The sequence below is a fragment of the Salvia splendens genome, chromosome 13 (assembly GCF_004379255.2).
Source record: "Salvia splendens isolate huo1 chromosome 13, SspV2, whole genome shotgun sequence".
NCBI lineage: Eukaryota > Viridiplantae > Streptophyta > Magnoliopsida > Lamiales > Lamiaceae > Salvia > Salvia splendens.
The window spans coordinates 1,442,032-1,461,026 of NC_056044.1; the positions used below are offsets into that span (position 1 = coordinate 1,442,032).

Sequence of the window (18,995 nt, forward strand, 5' to 3'; positions counted from 1 at the left end):
TTTTGCACCTTTCTCACTCTTAGCTATTGTTGTTGGACTTGATTTAAAAGATTATTTCAAGTAGTTATTGCTCTAAGTGTTTGTGTATTTAATGTGCTTTAAGTTTAGCTCTTGTTTGATTTTCGGTTTAGCTTGTTGTTTAGTTCTAGTGTTGGTTATGTTCTTATTTAGTTAAAACTTCTTTCAAGCTTTTAAAGTCAGTTTCTCAAGCATTTTCTTAGTTAGTTTGTAGTTAAAAACGTGGACAAAGAGTTGGAAAAGTTTCAAAAAAATCAGCCATGGTGTTGTGTGTTTTCGGCGCCTCGTCGGGTGTCATTTTTGTATGATTTTACATGAGTTTGATGAACTCGGTTCTTGGTTGTTCTTACACCATGTTAAAGTGTTCTTAAGCTTTCTTTATCATTGAACATCTTCAATGAGTCTTTAAGTTTCAGCTTTTAATTTGATGTTTTCAATGCATGATTATGTAGTTTACTTGTTGATTTTGTGTTTCTCTAGCATGGTTAGTTGTGTAGCAGCTAATTAGCCATTCCTCTCACTTAAATTTCGTGCCTTTTGGTGTAGATTTAGGAGAGATATCAGCTTTTTGAAGTAAGTGAGAAACCATTAGTTGTAATCTTTTATCCAATGGTTTTACACTTTTGGGTAATAGGAGTTAGGAGACAAGATGTACACCTATTCCATCACTTAGCTTTTCACTTTAGAAAGTCTTTTAGCTTAGTTTATCCCTGCACTCAACCACCATTTAAATCTTATTTAGTTTAGCTTTTAGGATTCAATTAGTTTAGTCACTTTTAAGGGTCATTTTCCTAGTTTCTAGCTTTCTTCAGGAGTTAACACTAGTTTATCTTTATTAGCTTTTAGCTTAGTTCTTCTTGCTTTCTGAACTTTCATTAGCTTTTTAGCTTAGTTCCTCTTGCTTTCTGAACTTATGAATATTCATGCATGTTGCTGCTTTGTTTTTATTTTCGTCAAGTGCAAAAAATTTCTCGCTCTATTTTTTTGATAACTAGCCCAGTTTATCAAATTGCCCAGTCTGCGTTCCAGTTTATATGCTTTCTTCTAAATGCTTTTTATTCTCACTCTTAGTTCCCACATGTAACGACCCGCTGAGCCGATATTATTATTAGCTTGATTATCTATATAAGTAACTTTTATACGATTTAAATCCGAGCTACGATAGATTTTCGTTGTTGTTTGTTTTGACGTTAGGCAAGTAAATAGAACACGTAAATATATTACACCTATATGAATATAATAAATTTAAATAAATAAATAAGATTCCAAAATCAAAATTATAATGTCCGATACATCCGATAAAAGTCCAACAAAACTTAATTTAATCTATACATCATGTGTTTTAAGCAAATCGGGAACTTCAACGCGGACAGCCTTAAACTTGAACCGATTATACCTACACCAAATTAAATGAAGAAGTGAACAAATACTATAACAATTACTTTAATAAACAAATAAAATATAAAAAAAGAGAGAGAGAGAACAGATCCAGTGGATCGTTTATTTTCAACAGAGCATTTAATGCTACATTTAATTAGAGATAGGAATGTTAGCAACTTGCTGCCCACGCCACTTGTCATCCTTAATCCTTAAGTAGGCCTAACCATTTAGGCATATCACCTTCTTTCACTCACCCCATCACCATCTATATTCTCTCTACACACCCAACGTGGATAGAGGATAGAGGAGTCGAGGAAGGAGAATTTCACACAATCGTAGAGTCAAACACTACAATCGAACAACCCTTTATTCCACATCAAAAAGGTGAATCCCAAACCCTTCTTTTCCTTTACATTTATGTACGAAGCATGCATATATGTAGTTGGAAGTAGAATATGCCCAGATGCTAACAATAAACACCAAGAATTACTTGTTTCACCATTAAGTCTTCCAAGAAGACACACAATTGTCCAGAATTCACCAAATTTATAAAATAGACAACTAAGTCCTACAACCAAGGTAAGCATAAATTGAGAATCTTATCTTGAACATGAATCTGCCGGATTTCCGGTGACGGCTCTTCGGCAGCCCGGAGACAACCAAGGACAGCCCCCACTCCGATACGTCACTAATTTCACAACCTTCACAAATTAAATTCCAAAACTTTTAAATCTAAGATTATAAATTCTTAGAAATTGAAATAAAAGGGAAGAACAATAAATCAATCCTTACCTTCCGGGAGTCCGACGGAGCGGCGGCGCTGGCGAGCGGCGGCGAAGCTGGAGAGAAAGAAGGGACGGCGGCGGCAGATTCAGGAGAGAAGGGGGCTGGGGCGGTGGAGCAGCGGTGATGTGAGGCGGTGGAAATCGAGAGAGAGAGAGACGAAGGGCTGCGACGGCGAGCCGTGGCGCGTACAGCAGCGGCGGACGGCGGCGCTGGAGGGTGGGTGGCAGCGTCAGTAGCAGGTAGTGAGAAGTGGGAGCTTCTCTCTCATCTTCTTAATTGGGGAAAATGGTGAGGAAGATGAGGAATGGGTATTCATATGTGGGTTGTTTTTAATTTAATTGTTCTTGGACTAATATTTTGCTTGGGCTAAGGAGTGGAGTAAATGATCTGAGCCCAACTCTAATATTTTGGGGCTGCAGCAAATGTATCAAAGAGCCCAATTCCGAGATTTAATTACCTAGGCTGAAAATAAAAGCAAGTCTTGACCCAATTTCGAGATTATAACTTATTTTGGAGGAATTTAATATTAAATTTTAGCCTAAGTTTTAAAATAAGATTTCATTAATGTTTATATTAATAATTATTGTTTTATGATTTCTTCAAATGATGCAATTAAACTAAAATAATTGATCTTTCAATTTATTTTAGAGTTTTACTTAAGAGTAAATTTTTTTTCAAAGTAAAAAGATACATAGATCTAATTTAGTCGAAGCCCGAAAATAGTAGATGAAGACGCATCAAATAATATATGAGCTTAAGAAATTTCTTAAAGATAAGTGAAGTGAGAAAAGGAAATTTATTATGAGGCATGCATTCCAATTTAAGTAGATTTGTCCTTAAGTCTAATTAGTGTATTATTATATTATGAAGTTTTCAAAAGGGTATGTTCGCAAAGTAAAGTCGGAACGAAAGATTCAAGTTAAGGGAACTAAACGATCAAGGTGAGCCTTCTTATACTAAAATACAAATCGTATTTTATGAAAACAAGAACACATGTTTGTGATTTTAATGATGTGGTCATGCCATAAATGTTTTGTGTATGATGCCTATCTGTTGGCTACGGCCAAGTGAATTATGAATGATGATGTAAGTCGAATTCGGGTTCCAGTGAGGGTGGTGTCCCCGCTCGGACTAGTGTACACAAGCTACCTCTGACATGTTGGGCAGAGCAGGTGGCCGTGGAAGGTGGCCACCTTCCCGGCACAAGAATACCTCTGACATGATGGGCAGAGAAGGTGACCGTGCGAGAACACCATCTCGACGGCACAATGTGATCAGATATGGCTAAGTACCGGAAAAAGGGGTTGCAACCCAATGTGATATTTTTAGTAAGCTCGGGTCTTTTCAACAACACCCCGAGTGTTACTGTGATGATGGCTTGACAATATTATCAAATGTATATGTGTAATTTTTGGCAATGTGTTCACTGAGTACTTTTTGTACTCAGCCCTGCATATATTTCTAAATGTGCAGGTTGAGCAGCGAAGTGGTGGAGGAAGTGCTATTGAGACAAGACATTTAATTCAGTCAGATTTTGACTCTCGGAGGTTCATGTCTTCATACATGGAACCGCGTTCATTTGCTTCCGTTGTGCATCTTAAAAGACTCAAGTCTATTTTGTTCAAAACTCTGATATTTTGAAATTTTTACAAACAATTACTCGAGTTTTCATGATCGAGTATCTTTTCTTCTATGTATCAGTACTTGGTTAGTAATTTCTCGCAACCAATATCTAATTTTATTTTCCCCTTATCTCTTTCCCCGCTTCTTTAATCCTCCCCTAGTCGCGATCAACCGTGTTTTCTATCCGTAGAAAATGCGATCGTGACACCACATTAGTTTAAGTGTTATTTATATTTCGGAGTTCAGTTCCCACCCCTAATTTAAAGCGTGGAGGCATCGCCAAACCAACTCTTAAGTGTTGAAATACATAACGGATACGACCGTTCCTCGTGGGATCGACATCCGACTTACCACATACTAATTAATAGTATTTTGGAAAGTGGGAACTTATAAATCTTGTTAAATAGGAAGGGACACGTGCAAACGACACTCGTGCAAAATCCCTCCCTTTCAGTGAGTCCACTTAAAACAGTTATGCAGGGATTTATCATGCAAAAAAAAATCACAGATGCACAATTACAGCAAGGCGCGCACACACACATGAAACAATTCAAAGTGATTTCAGACACAAGAATCAAGTCCAACCCAGTTCCTCCCTATCTGTCACGTGTACCCTGACAAGAGGATTTTTCAAGTTCGCAATCACCCAATGTATGGGGGCGCAGGAGGTTACTCAAGGCGGTTAAGGCGCAAGGTGGATAGGTAATTCACTCTAGAAACAGAGGCTAAGCTCTGTAATACACACTTTGAATCAAACTTAATCACAGAAGTGACAACGGAAGCAAAGTAAACTGTAAAAGCATCAAGAAGCATAAAGAAGACAAGAGCACAGAAAACCTAAGCCACGGCCAGTGGCAACTACCAGCAACAACTGCCCAATCCTAGCCTAGAAAGCTGTAAAAGTTTTAGGGACTTAGCCAATTTACCAGAGCGGATATCCTTCGTTAAGGAATATCCGTCTTACCTCAGGGCCTATACCGGATGTCGAGCTTTACTCTGACGAGCCCACCTCCTTTTAATTTGCGACTCGGAGTGCCCAAGTGATCCCCCGTGGGTCTGATACCACTGTACGGATCAGATCACTTAGGATTCACTAATTACCGAGATCTCTTTGCTATTGGATCAACAGTAAGATGGCTAATCTCAGTACGAACAAGCCAATTAAAACACAAGTATTACAATGAGAACAATTTGTGACCGAGTACAAATTTACAGAAACCCTAGCTATTATCGGATCTGGAACCGACCAAATATAGCAAGCTACACTTCTGGAAATTATCTGCACACTTAACACACAAATTAGTAATACAAGGAATAGGATCCTTGCGGATCTAAATCACAAAAAAGTAAGAAACGAAATGGGACAGAAGATTTAGGATATGGCTCAGGTTGCACACACGACTGCACAGGGCCAAGGACCTCCTCAATCTTCTCCAACAAATCACAATGGAGCACAGTGAAACAATCGAACCCCAAAACCTAGGGTTTCCCGTTTACTACAACACAGTAGCCACCTCACACGTCAAATTACTCACAACCACAGCCACATGCTTCAAGAACACACAAAACCCACGAATCTAAGAAATCAACCCAGGATCTTCCCCCCAAATGCCTAGAATCGAACTCAACCGTTCGAAACCATAGAAATCTCCGAATCAACACAGCAGTTGAGAGATGCACACTCGATTCTCACTAAAACAGAAAAATGAGTCACCGGAGAAGAAGATCGAAAGCCATTTCAGAGAGAGAGAGAAAGGGTTTAGAGAGAAGCCAGAGAGAATGCATGTAGAGAGAGAGAAAATGAACAGACTGAGTAACCAATGAGGCGCAGAGAGTGTTAACACTCAACAAAACAAACACACCCTAGATCCAACAGCTCAGCATCATGATTCGTGTGAGATGGCATACGTGGCAGCCATCAGAGCGTCCATTTAAGTATTGGGCCAAACCCAGATTGGGTCACCAATAAACGTAAACGGGCCATCAATTATAACCAGTCTAGCTGATTTAAATAGCAAGCCTAAATTGAAGTCCACAATTATCTCAAAACCTACCACCGTCACCGATTCCTCCCTCTCCAATTTTAATCAAGTGATGGCGGCTTACGGTGCAGTGATTTCTCTGAAGAATACGATTCAGTTTATCGTAGAATCGCTTTCGGTGATTCCTACTGGTCATATCTTAAAACTAGCCTATAAGGCTGTGTGTGACTTGCAGATAGTTCTGAAAAAATTGGAGCAGACCGGCTACAGCAAGATCAGGACGAAGGTGAATGCTTTGGATGAACGAATGAAAGAGGTCATTTGGGAATTCAAATATTTGCTACAATCCCATCTCTATGATCAGATTCTTCCACAACTCGAGAAAGATCGCTCGCCTTTATTTGTGGATCTAAAAAGTCTGCAACGAAGTATTGACCAATTTGTGGTGTGGGTGATAGCGACGGCGGTGGAGTATGATGTTGAACTGCTGAATATGCCCGAGGAAGAAGGCCAACCTATTTCCTCGAGAATCGATTTTGATGGAATCGGCTCATATATGGTTGATTATCTGAAGAATTTGAGCAAGTCAGGGATTGTCTTCTTGCAAAAAAAGAAGAGAATTGCTTTGCAATTACTGGGATGGCAGGAGTTGGAAAGACAACTTTCGCTAAGAAAATATTTGACGATCCATTGATTCAGGGACATTTTGAGCTTCGAGCATGGGTCAAAGTGGACAGAAAATATGCACAGAATGCTATATTATGAGGCGTTCTGGCTCAATTGGATCCCAACACTCAAGACCAAATGCTTACCCAAGGAGACGATGATGATGGCCTGAAATTAGTTGGATTCTTGGAAGACAGATTGAAGGATAAGAAATATCTCATTGTGTTGGATGATGTATGGGAACGGGACACACGACAATTGATTGATAACTTGCCACAGGAGGATGTTCGAATCTTGCTTACAAGCAGGTTCATAATTGAAGAATCTCCAAATCAAGTAGTGTGCTTGTTGAATGATGAAGAAAGTAAGAAATTACATGGCGAGAAGGTGTTCGGTGAAGAGGGTTTCCCTCCTCACCTTGACGAACTAGGAGAGAAGATTTGCCAAAAAATGTGAAGGTCTTCCACTTATGATAGTCACAGTTGCAAAGCTCCTATCTAAAGAAGAAAAAACCACAAAAAATTGGACCGAGGTAGCTGAAAAACAACATAATTCAGTATTCGTGGATGCATATGATCAAATAGCAGAGGTACTTTTCTCAAGCTATGCGTATTTACCTCAATATTTGAAAATGCTTTTTCTCTATATGGGGTCTTTCCCTCCATATTGTGATATTAAAATAGGCGATCTCTTCCGTCGATTGAGCGATGAAGGGTTTCTTGAATCGATTGGAAAAGGAACTTTGGAAGAGTTTATGGTCAAATGCTCGAGAATTCTTTCTCAATGGCATAATCTTGTTATACATGAATTAAATGTACAATCTTGGTTCTCAAAGGGGGACTTTCGGGTGCATTCATGTTGGCAGCACCTGTGTAAGAAAAAAACTAGTAAAATCAAGTTTTTGCATGTTTTACAAAGTTGCGACGAGGCATAACACTTTATTTGCTTCAAACAAGTGTATGATTCAATAAAAAGTACTTGCGCATCCACTGCCCGTTCTCTCCTTTGTTTGGGTCCTTACCACCAATTTCTGGTGCCAATACATGATATGGATTTCAAGTTGCTCAGGGTATTAGATGCTTTTGAGGTCCGATTTTACCACATCCCACTTGATATTATGAAACTAGTTTGTCTAAATTATCTTGCCCTAACTTGCAATGGAGAGATCCGTGTTTCCATATCCACATATAAACATTAAAAAGCGTGGAGCTCCGTTATACGTGCCGATGGTAATATGGGACATGCAAGAGCTACAACATATTAATATCTTCGGAAGAGACCTACCGACCCCCAAGTATGATGCTACTTTGGAAAAACTCTCTAGGCTTTTTGGCGTCAGTGCCAAGAGTTGCATTAGATAAAATCTCAAGAGAATCCCTAATTTAAGGTTGTTAGATATTATGATGGAGTTGAAGCCTTATGATGATGACGATGATAACAACCTATTGAGTGGCTTGGAATATATCTCAAAGGAACTCCACAAGTTGCAAGGACTTTCATATATAGTAAAGAACCATGACATGAAGTATAAGTCTATAGTTCCTCTTTCAATGTTCCCATCAATGTTCCCATCAAGTCCTTGGAAGCACATGAATGGCATTGGTTCGCTGCTACCAAATCTTATAAACCTCAAGTTACATCACTATGCCTTTCATGGACCAGAATGGAATATAGAATCAGGGTGTTTTTTGAAACTTAAGACACTTATTATTGAAGACACCGATTTGGTGCGATTGAAACCTCAACATGGAAGCCTCCCAATACTTGACCTCCTAAGCATAAGGCATTGCTACAAATTACAACAAGTCGATTTGACTTGTGATCCCTCAATGGTCACAATGCCTACAATTGAATTGGTTGAGTGCAGTCCTTCAATTGTTGCTTTTTCCGAGCAATTAAGACCTCACTTTAAAGTTCGTTGCCACTCTTCTTTTTGAGATGAGAAGTCGTAGCCATACTCTGAGCTTGGTTAACAAGTTAGATTTCCTACTTCATTTAATTTGCACAATCCACATCTAACTCATTTCTCTCTTAACTAAAATGTTTGCTCTTGTGGTGAAGATTAAGATGCATAAACCTTCCTTGCAGAGCATGATTGGCTTCCGATTTAGTTAGGTATTGATTTTTCATATCTTTTCATATATTATTAGGATTTTTATTTTCTTGTTCTCTAAGTCAGGGTAGTCTTATTTAACATTGTATTCTTCTCGCTTTTATTTTAATTATGTTTTGTTCTTGGTTTGATCGACGGGCAAAGCTCCCGCGACTACCGTTTATCCCTCCGCCGATCGCCTTTGCGACGCTGGAAACTTGTTAAGGGAAATTATCCCTTAAACACTTTGTTGATTGACTCCTTCCATTCATGGATGCTTCCTGTTCACTATTTTGTTTTTTTGTTTAGCAATTAATGTTGGCTTTATATTTATAGATTAGTTGAACGAATGAGAACTTGTCGAATCTCGAAAGTGGTAAAGTTTATTTATTTATTTTTTTTCTAGTAGATTTGATGAACAATTCACATTAAAATTTACATGAACATTGGGTCACAGACTCACAGCCCACTGACGTAATAATTGAACAAGTACATGACAAGTTATGTATTTAGTACTAGTCGATTTTAATACAAAAAATAGGGGTAAAATACTAGAAGAGTATATTAGTAGTCCCTCCGCTGTATTCTTTTTTAGATTGTCCTTGTAGCTGAGTCATTTCCTTTTTTGGCAAAAAGTACTTTACTCTTTCTTTATCTCTCTACTTTTTTCCTTTGTATTTTATTCTCCTTTTACTTAACTCATTAAAAATATTTTTTTTAAAATCCCGTGGTAAAAAGAAATATCTCTACTACAGAGGGACGAAGGGAGTACATAAAAAGCTCAAACGACCTAATAACTGGGACCATATTACTCACATAAAATTATTTTGGAAAGCAGGCCCAATTCAAGCTATTGTTGAAGACCCATAGAGGAGGCCCAAATGAGATTCAAGCTATTGTTGAAGACCCATAGAGGAGGCCCAAATGAGATTAGATAATCAGACCCAATCGATTCAACTAATTCTATTTTCCACTAACAATACTTCAACTACTTTTTCTATCCGCTCCTGTGTAATACTCCCTCCGTTCCATAGTAGTGGAGTCATTTTGCCATTTTGGTACGTTCCATAGTAGTTGAGTCATTTCCGTTTTTAGTAAAAGTTAACACATTTCTTCTCACTTACTTTACTCTCTCTTACTTTATTCTCTCTTCATCTCTCTACTTTCTTAATCTCCGTGCCGAAAAGAAATGCCCCCACTACTATGGAACGGAGGGAGTATATCTTTAGCAATGTTTGAGCTTTCTATATACCATGTTCAACAGACAGACTGGGTGACAATTTCTCTAGACCATCAAATTTTTTAATCGAAATCGTCAGTATTCGTACTTTACCTCCAGTTAATAACCACCTTTAAAATAGAAGCCATAAAAAATACTGCTCCACTTCTATTTTTAATAAAAAGTGGTCATGTCTCGTTTTCACTAACTAAATTATTTTTTGGACAAATTGAAATATATGAAAGATACATGCGCAGCTTAGTGCAGTGCTGACTTTCAGAGAAGTGCAGGTATGTATATATTCAAGTATTAGATCATCCCCATCCATGCTCTTGCCAACGAGCACGGATGTGGGCCCGGACCCACTTTTACTCTCTCCTCTTAGGCAAGAGCACAACACCCACATCCGTGATCTTATAGCTCAATGTGGGTTCGAGTATCGCACATTGTGTTTCTTGTTTCGATCCTCTCGCCCATCGTCGTATGCACACCTCGGCGTTGGGAGACCTCGCGGTTGAGCTTCCGGCTTCATCATCGTCGTAAAAGTTAGCCGCCATCGGTCCTTCGTCAGCTATAATCATGTTGTGCAAGATAATACACGTATACATGATGTCGGCGATATTGTTAACGTACCACAGCCGAGACGGGGCTTTCACAATGTTAAATCGGCCTTAAAGGACCCCAAAAGCTCTTTCGACATCTTTCCGAGCAGACTTTTGACGCTGCGCATAAAGGACCCCAAAAGCTCATGCGGATTGCTGAGCGTGTTCACGAAAGTCGACCACCTTGGGTAAATACCATCGGCGAGATAGTAACCCATGTGGTATGCATTTCCGTTAACGGTGAAGTCGATCGCCGGTGCTACACCATTCAAAACATCATTGAAGAGTGGTGAAGAATAGAGGACGTTCAAGTCGTTGTTGGATCCGGCAACACCAAAATATGCATGCCAAATCCATAGGCGGTAGTCGGCGACCCCTTCAAGGATAAGTGTTGGGCCGCCGCCTTTGTGGCTGCTTAAGTGTTGCTCCCTCCAAGAAGTCGGACAATTCTTCCACTTCCAATGCATGCAGTCAATGCTGCCAAGCATATCGGGAAAATCGTAGACTGTTTCGTGAAGACGAAGCAACCGTTGACAATCATCGGTGGTGGGTGCCCGAAGGAATTCCTCACCGAAAGCGGAACGAACGCCTTCGCAAAAATTTTTAAGGCAAAGAATTCCAGTTGACTCACCGACATGCAAATACTTATCTAAGAGGTTAGCCGTTTTCCCAGTAGCAAGTTGTCGGATGGCACAAGTACACTTCTACAACGCCGAGATATTTTGCCGACCGGTTGCATCTCTACTTGTTTGAAAGTATTCAACACGGGCGGACAATGTGTTGAAAATAAGCATAAACAACCGTTTTGACATGCGAAAACGACGCCGAAAGTAATCTTCCAGAAACCGCGGCTGGTCGGAAAAATAGTCGGCAACGAGCCTTTCGTTGGCTCCTTCCCGGTCACGATGGATGTAGCTGCGAGTTGATCTAGTTGGTCGAGGAGGAGGGGCGGGGGTAGTTGCGGCGACATAGGCTTCATAGGCGGCACGATGTTGTTCATAGTATTCTTGTTCTTCGCGCTCCACTTCCGCAATGAGATTGGTGAAATCCATTTGAGAGGGTTTGAGTGAGAGATGAAGATGTAGATGAGTTGTATGAAAATGGATGAATGAGAGATGAGTGGGAGATGATTTGATGTGAAAAATGAATGATGAATGTGTGTATTTATAGATGATTTTGGGAATAAAAAATTTTAAAAAATCAAAAAAAATCCAAAAAAAACGGTAATAAAACGGCCATATTTTTTGGAATGTGAAAATATTTTTTAAAATTTTTGGTATTATTTTCGATTTAAAAAAAAAAATGAATTTCCAACGGAATTGCCGTTGGCCAATCAGAAGCCGCCACATCAGCTCAGCGGCACGGACGTGTTCGATGCATTGAGCAGCGCCGTGCCAGCGGCAAGAGCACATCGGCATGGACGGACGGTCGGACGGACCGACCGCTGCGGATGCTCTTAGTATTCCCAAAGGCCACAACCAACGTTAAATTATTCAATGGACTGATTCGATCGATCCAATTGATATGGTAGAAAAATAATATTTTTGCATTATTGGATCGCCGGTCAATACACGCTATTAGCAAATTCATTTTAGCAATTGCAGCACACAATTTCAACAAGTCCATCTTCACCACGACCAACAATTTTAGCATACTCTTCCTTGATCACTCATGGCTGCTTTTGGTGCAGCGGCTTCTCTCAAGATTACAATTGAGAAGCTTTTTGAATCTCGCATTTTGCTGGTTGCTCCGTATCCAATAGTGGAGCAGTTCATTGCTTCCTATTGTGCTGTGTTTGATCATTCATATTTCAAAGTGGTGATAGCGTCTTATGCTGCAGCGGTTTCTCTGAACTACACGGTTCTGAGCATTCTACAATCGTTTCGGGTTCCGCTGGTTTCTGTGTTTCATATTTCAGTTTTCACACGGGTGATGCTGACTTATGTTGCAGCGCTTTTTCTCAAGTATAAGATGTCTCGTTTTCTACCACGCGCCATCGCTACAAAATTCATAGTGCCGGTGATGGCCTACAACGCCATGCATCGCTTGCAGATAGTTCTGCTGAAATTGGAGGAGACCGGCTTCAGGAAGGTGAGGACGAAGGTGAATGCTCTGGATGAACGAATCAAAGAGATCATATGGGAATTCGAAGATTCGCTAGAATCCCAATTCACCAATCAGATTCTTCCACAACTCGAAAGCTCAAGCTCAGGTGGTGTGAGGGATCCCTTGCCTTACTCTGTAAATCTGTGGAGTTTGAAGGAGAGTGTTGATTGCTTCGTCAAGAGGATGAAGGTCATGGAGGCAGAGTACGTATCTGAACTGCTGACTATGCCGGAAGAAGAAAGTGAACCTATTTCCTCAAGAATTGATTTCGGTGGAATCAACTCAGTGATGGTTGGATCATCTGATGTGTTTGAACGAGTCCGGGATTTTCTGATCGAAGATGAGGGGAAACGGATATTAGTGACTGGGATGGCAGGAGTTGGAAAGACCACTATTGCTAAGAAAGTATCCGAGGATCCATTGATTAAGAAGCACTTCGAGCTTCGAGTATGGGTCGAAGTGGGCAGAATATGTCAATCCACTGAAATAGTACAATGCATTCTAGCTCAAGAGGATCCCAACACTTACAACCAAGTGTTTACCCAAGGAGATGATGATGAGGAGAAATTAGTTGGACTCTTGAAAGAGAGATTAATGTATAAGAAATGTCTCATTGTGTTAGATGATGTATGGGAATGGGACACACAACTAATGGATATCTTGCCAGAGGAGAATGTCCGAATCTTGGTTACAAGCAGGATACGATTGGATGAATGTCCAATTTATTCTTTAGTGTGCTTGTTGAACGAAGATGAAAGTAATAAATTACTTGGTGAGAAGGTGTTTGGTGAAGAGGGTTTCCCTCCTCACTTGAAGAAATTGGGAGAGAAGATTGCAAAAAAATGTGAAGGTCTTCCACTTATGCTAGTCACAGTGGCGGAGCTCCTATCCAAAGAAGACAAGACTGAAGAATACTGGACTGAGGTAGCCCAAAAACAACATAATTCAGTGTTCATGGATTCATATAATCAAATATCAGAGGTACTTTTCCCAAGCTATGACTACTTGCCTCAATATTTGAAAATGATTTTCCTCTATATGGGAGCTTTCCCTCCATACAGTAATATCGACGAAGATAACATCGTCTATCTGTTGATTGCTGAAGGGTTTCTTGAACCGTCTGAGGAAATAACTTTGTCAAATTCCTTGGGCGAATGCACAATGACACTTATTGACAAGTATAATCTTGTTCTATTAGATGCAGAACCATATGTATCTTGGTTTTCAACGAAAGATTTTCGCGTGCATTCTTGCTGGCAGCATGTATGTAAGAAGGAAGCTAGTAAAATCAAGTTTTTGCATGTTCTACAAAGTTGGGATGATGTAATCAAAGACCAGCGTCGGTTGTGTGCTCATTGCAATACTTTATTTTCCTTCAAACAAGTGTATGATTCAATAAAAAGTGACTGCTCACCCATTGCCCGTTCTCTCCTTTGTCTTGGTCCTTACGTCCAATATCCGGTGCCAATACACGACATGGATCTCAAGTTGCTTAGGGTACTAAATGCTGCTAATGTTCGATTTTACCTTATCTCCCAAGAAATTATGAAACTAGTTTGTTTACGATACCTTTCCTTAACTTGCAACTTAGAGATCACTGTTTCTATATCCAATCTTCTTCATCTTCAATCCTTGATGATAAAACCGCATATGAATATTAGAAAGTTTGGAGTTGTATCGTACATGCCGGATGAAATATGGGACATGCAGGAGTTATTAAACCTTGAGGTCACGGGAAGAGACCTACCAACCCCTAATTCTGATGCTACATTGGAAAAAATTATTTTATATTTCTGGTGTGAGTGCAAAGAGTTGCACCAGAGAAATTCTCAAAAAATTCCCTAATTTAAATCAATTAGGAATTATTATGGAGTTGAAGCCTTACGATGATGACAATGTTAGCAACCTAACGAGTGTTCTCGGTTGTATCTCAGAGCAACTCCCTAATTTGGAACTATTGAGATATAATGTAATGAACCCTGATATGAAGTGTCAGTATATGGTTCCTCTTTCAATGTTCCCATTAGGTTTGACAATGTTGTATTTGAGTGGATTGGGGTGCCCATGGAAGCACATGAATGATGTTGGTTCACTGCTACCAAATCTTACGATTCTTGAGTTAAAACACTATGCCTTTCGAGGCTCAGAATGGAATATAGAACCAAGGTGTTTTTCAACTCTTTTGGCACTTGTAATTGAAGACACTGATTTGGTGCAGTGGACAGCACAAGCTGGAACCCTCCCAATGCTTAGGCTCCTAAGCTTACAACATTGCTACAAATTACAACAACTCGATTAGGTGCGTGATCCCTCAATGGTCCAAACTACAATTGAATTAGTTGAGTGTAATCCGTTAGCCGTCACTTCTGCAAATCAATTAGGACCGGAATCTCTCTTTAGAGTTCGTTGCCACTCTACATTTTGAGATGAGAAGCTGTAACTCTACTCTGAACTTGGTTAACAGGTTAGCCCTCCTACTTCATTTAATGTGCACAAACATCATCAATTCATTTCTTTCTTAACTAAAATGCATGTGCTTGTTGTGAAGATGGAGTTGCATTGCATAACATGATCAGCTGCGAAGAATTGATCTTTGACTACTAGTTGAAGGCCTCTAAGGTATGCTTTAGTTTCAGTGTGCTTAACCACTTTTGGTAGACTATAAATATGAGTTTCATTTACATACTGAGCAGGTGAATTTGGATGATAGTATAAACTAGAGTTCATTATATTTCCTTCCCTTATCTACCCAGTGGTATCCCAAAAGTATTTGACGATCAGTTGGTTCAGAGACATTTTGAGCTTCGAGCATGGGTCAAAGTGGGCAGAAAGTGTGAATCCAGTGAAATTTTACGATGCATTCTAGCTCAAGTGCATCCCGACATTCGAGAACGAGTGCTTACCCGAGGAGACGATGATGATGGCGAGAAATTAGTTGGACTCTTGCAAATGAGATTGAAGAGCAAGAAATGTCTCATTGTGTTGGATGATGTATGGGAATGGAACACGCGAGTATTGGAAAACTTGGAAAAAAGTAACGTCCGAGTCTTGCTTACAAGCAGGAATAGGATTGAAGCACCTTCATTTCTAGAACTACGATTGTTGGATGAAGAAGAAAGTAAGAAATTACTTGGTGAGAAGTTGTTCGGTGAAGAGGGATTCCCTGATCAGCTTAAAGAATTGGGAAAAAAGATTGCCTGCAAATGTGAAGGTCTTCCACTTATGATAGTCACGGTTGCAGAGCTTCTATCCAAAGAAGACAAGACCCTACAATACTGGAGTGAGATATACGAGAAACAACATAATTCAGTCTTCGTAGATGCATATAATCAAATATTAGAGGTACTTTCCCCAAGCTATAACTACTTACCTCAATATTATAAAATGCTTTTTCTCTATTTGGGAGCTTTCCCTCCATATAGTGATATTGATACAAACGAGCTTTTCAATCGGTTGAGTGCTGAAGGGTTTCTTGAAACAATTGGAAACCAAACCGTAAGTGATTTTATTCAAAATCGCTTGGCGGAGCTTGCTGCATTGTACAATCTTATTATATTCAAATTCAAACCAGGATCTTGGTTTTCAAAGAGAGAGTTTCGCGTGCACTCTTGCTGGCAGCACTTGTGCAAGAAAGAAGCTAGTAGGATCAAGTTTTTGCATGTTGTGCAAAGTTACGATGATGTTATGAAAGACCAGCGTCGGTTGTGTGCTCATTGCAACACTTTATTTGCCTTCAAAGAAGTGTATGATTCAATAAAAGTGAATGTGCCTCGACGACCCGTTCTATACTCTGTTATGGTCCTAGCCACCAATATCCAGTGCCATTACATGCCATGGATTTCAAGTTGCTCAGGATACTAGATGCTTGTAAGGTCCGATTTTACCATATTCCACTTGAAATTTTGAAACTGGTTTGTTTAAAATACCTTGCCCTTACTTGCAACAAAGAGCTTCCTATATCCATATCCAACCTTTTTCACCTTCAATTCTTGATTATTAAACGACATATAAACATAAGAAAGCGTGGAGGTCAGTCCTATATGCCGATGGAAATATGGAATATGCAAGAGCTACAACATATTGACATCTTCGGAACAGACCTACCAACTCCTAATTTTGATGCTACTTTGGACAAACTCACCAGCCTTTTTGGTGTGAGTGCAAAGAGTTGCACTGGAGAAATTCTCAAAAGAATCCCTAATTTAAGAGCCTTAGCAATTCAGATGGAGTTGAAGCCTTATGATGATGATGATGCTGATGATAACAACCCATTGAGTGACTTGGGTAATGTCTCAAAAGAACTCCAAAATTTGATGGGACTTGTATTTGTTGTAATGAATCCTGACATGAAGTATGAGTGTATGGCTCCTCTTTCAATGTTCCCATCAAGTCTAACAAATTTGACTTTGGGTGGCTTAGGGTGTCCATGGAAACACATGAATGACATTGGTTTGTTGTTACCAAATATAAAGAAGCTTACTTTACAAGGATATGCCTTTCGAGGCCCAGAGTGGGATGTAGAATCAAGATGTTTTATGAAACTGGAGACACTTGTGATTGAAGACACCGATTTGGTTCAATGGAGGCCTCAACATGGAAGCTTGCCTAGGCTTGAACTCCTAAGCATACGACATTGCTACAAATTACGACAATTCGATTGGACTCGTGATCCATCCATGGTCCAAACTACAATTGAATTAGTTGAGTGCAGTCCCTTAGTTATCCCTTCTGCCAAGCTATTAAGACCGAGATCTCTCTTTAGAGTTCGCTGCTACTCTTCATTTTGAGATGAGGTCTCGTAGCTAGACTCTCAATTTGGTTAACAGGTTAGCCTTCCTATATCATTTAATTTGCTCAAACATCATAAAATTTTGTAACATTCTCAGCTAAAATATGTGTGTTTATTATGAAGGTTGAGTTGCATTAACTTCCCCTGCATCAGTTTATATCATGAGACCGGCCAACGCTCCACACCATGCCTCCTCGCTCTCAACCCAACGAAGATCTTTCCAGTTGTCTAAGGTTTCGTGGAGTTTTACGTCTCAATCAAAATTGTGTTTCTGGTTGTCTGATGAGGTATTGTTGAGGTTTCCCATGATTACTTTTCAGTTTGTTATTGCAATAAATAAGCAGAGACAAGGAATATTTAGATATGCCTACAAACATGATTGAATGTTTAGACCTTATGATTTTTTTTTCATGTACAATATTGGTGTAGTACTTATTTCATTTTCATTGCATGGTATTGTGCTTGAACAAATTAGTTGTGGCTTTCATAATTATCAGTTTTTCTTACTAGCAAATAAAATCATTACATATGATCAAATTTGTAGTTACAATGATGGTGTTGAATTTCGGAACGTTTGAGTTTGGATCCATGAGTTTGGTGTTGAATTTGCAGTTACAACACCATTTTGTTTTAAAATACAAAATGGCAATTTGATACAAATTTTTACCACAGGATTTTTAAATTTTTTATTATTATAATCCAAATTTTTGGATCCAAAAAATAAATATAAATAGTCAGAAATTGGCGGGCATCACGCAACGATTGGGCAACATCCTGCACCAGTACGCGTGCTCATGCACGCGGATACGTGTAAAGTGGCATTTCGCTGCTTCCTCCCACTCCAGAAATCTTACAACCTGCCTACGAGGCGATGGTCCGCTTGCAGATAGAACTGTGAAGATTGGACAAGACCAGCTACAGCAAGATCAGGACGAAGGTGAACGATATGGATGAACGAATCGAAGACGTCGTATGGGAATTCGAAGATTTACTAGAATCCCATGTCGTAGATCAGATTCTTCCAAAGCTTGAGAGAGATCAGTTGTCATTCTCTGTAGATCTTCAGAGTCTGCGACAAAGTGTTGATGACTTCTTCCATAGAGTGATGGAGATGTTGCAGCAGTATTGTAACAAAGTGATGCGTATGCTTGAAGAAGAAGGCGAACCTGTTTCCTCAAGAATTGATTTTGGTGGAATCAGCTCATAGGATTATCTGATCAATTTGAACAAGTCAGGGATTATCTGATCGAAGATGAGGAGAATCGGTTATTAGTTACTGGGATGGCAGGAGTTGGAAAGACAACTCTAGCGAAGAAAGTATTTGAGGATCCATCAATTCAGAGACATTTCGAGCTTCGAGCATGGGTCAGAGTGGGCAGAAAGTGTGAATCCAATGAAATATTACGGTGCATTCTATCTCAAGTGGATCCCAACACTCGCGACCAAATGCTTATCCAGGGAGACGACGATGATGATGAGAAATTTGTTGGACTCTTGGATGAGAGAGTGAAGGATAAGAAATGTCTCATTGTGTTGGATGATGTATGGGAATGGGATACATGAGTAATGGATAACTTGTCACAGGAGAAAGTCCGAATCTTGCTTACAAGCTGGGTAAGAATGAAAGAATGCCCAGATCGGGGTTTGGTACGCTTGTTGAATGAGGAAGAAAGTAAGAAATTACTTTGTGAGAAGGTTTTTGCTCAAGAGGATTTCCCTCCTCACCTTAAGA

At 39.6% G+C, this 18,995-nt stretch overlaps 2 protein-coding genes and 2 long non-coding RNA genes across 6 annotated transcripts in view; 2 read left to right on the top strand and 2 right to left on the bottom strand.

Annotated features, from left to right (window-relative positions):
• Positions 1-18,995, bottom strand: part of LOC121762210 (glutamate receptor 2.5-like) — an 81,010-nt gene that overhangs the window by 34,633 nt on the left and 27,382 nt on the right. The gene's annotated exons all lie outside the window — the stretch shown is intronic.
• Positions 1,243-3,716, top strand: LOC121760016. Its single transcript, XR_006041810.1, has 3 exons — positions 1,243-1,782; positions 3,055-3,125; positions 3,658-3,716. It is a non-coding gene; the product is annotated as an uncharacterized LOC121760016 (long non-coding RNA).
• Positions 1,250-3,045, bottom strand: LOC121760015. Its single transcript, XR_006041809.1, has 2 exons — positions 2,191-3,045; positions 1,250-2,099 (listed from the first exon to the last, which is right to left on the bottom strand). It is a non-coding gene; the product is annotated as an uncharacterized LOC121760015 (long non-coding RNA).
• LOC121760014 (putative late blight resistance protein homolog R1B-17) lies at positions 11,674-17,804 on the top strand. Of its 3 annotated transcripts, none has more exons than XM_042155614.1 (5): positions 11,674-14,938; positions 15,023-15,093; positions 15,168-16,758; positions 16,894-17,300; positions 17,387-17,804. In XM_042155614.1, exon 1 carries the CDS (start codon positions 12,040-12,042, stop codon positions 14,317-14,319), a length of 2,280 nt encoding a protein of 759 aa, XP_042011548.1. In that variant the 5' UTR covers positions 11,674-12,039; the 3' UTR covers positions 14,320-14,938; positions 15,023-15,093; positions 15,168-16,758; positions 16,894-17,300; positions 17,387-17,804. The 3 variants fall into 3 exon arrangements, with proteins under 3 accessions (XP_042011548.1, XP_042011549.1, XP_042011546.1); XM_042155615.1 differs by having other exon boundaries at positions 11,674-14,773; positions 14,856-14,938; positions 15,168-17,300; XM_042155612.1 differs by having other exon boundaries at positions 15,168-17,300.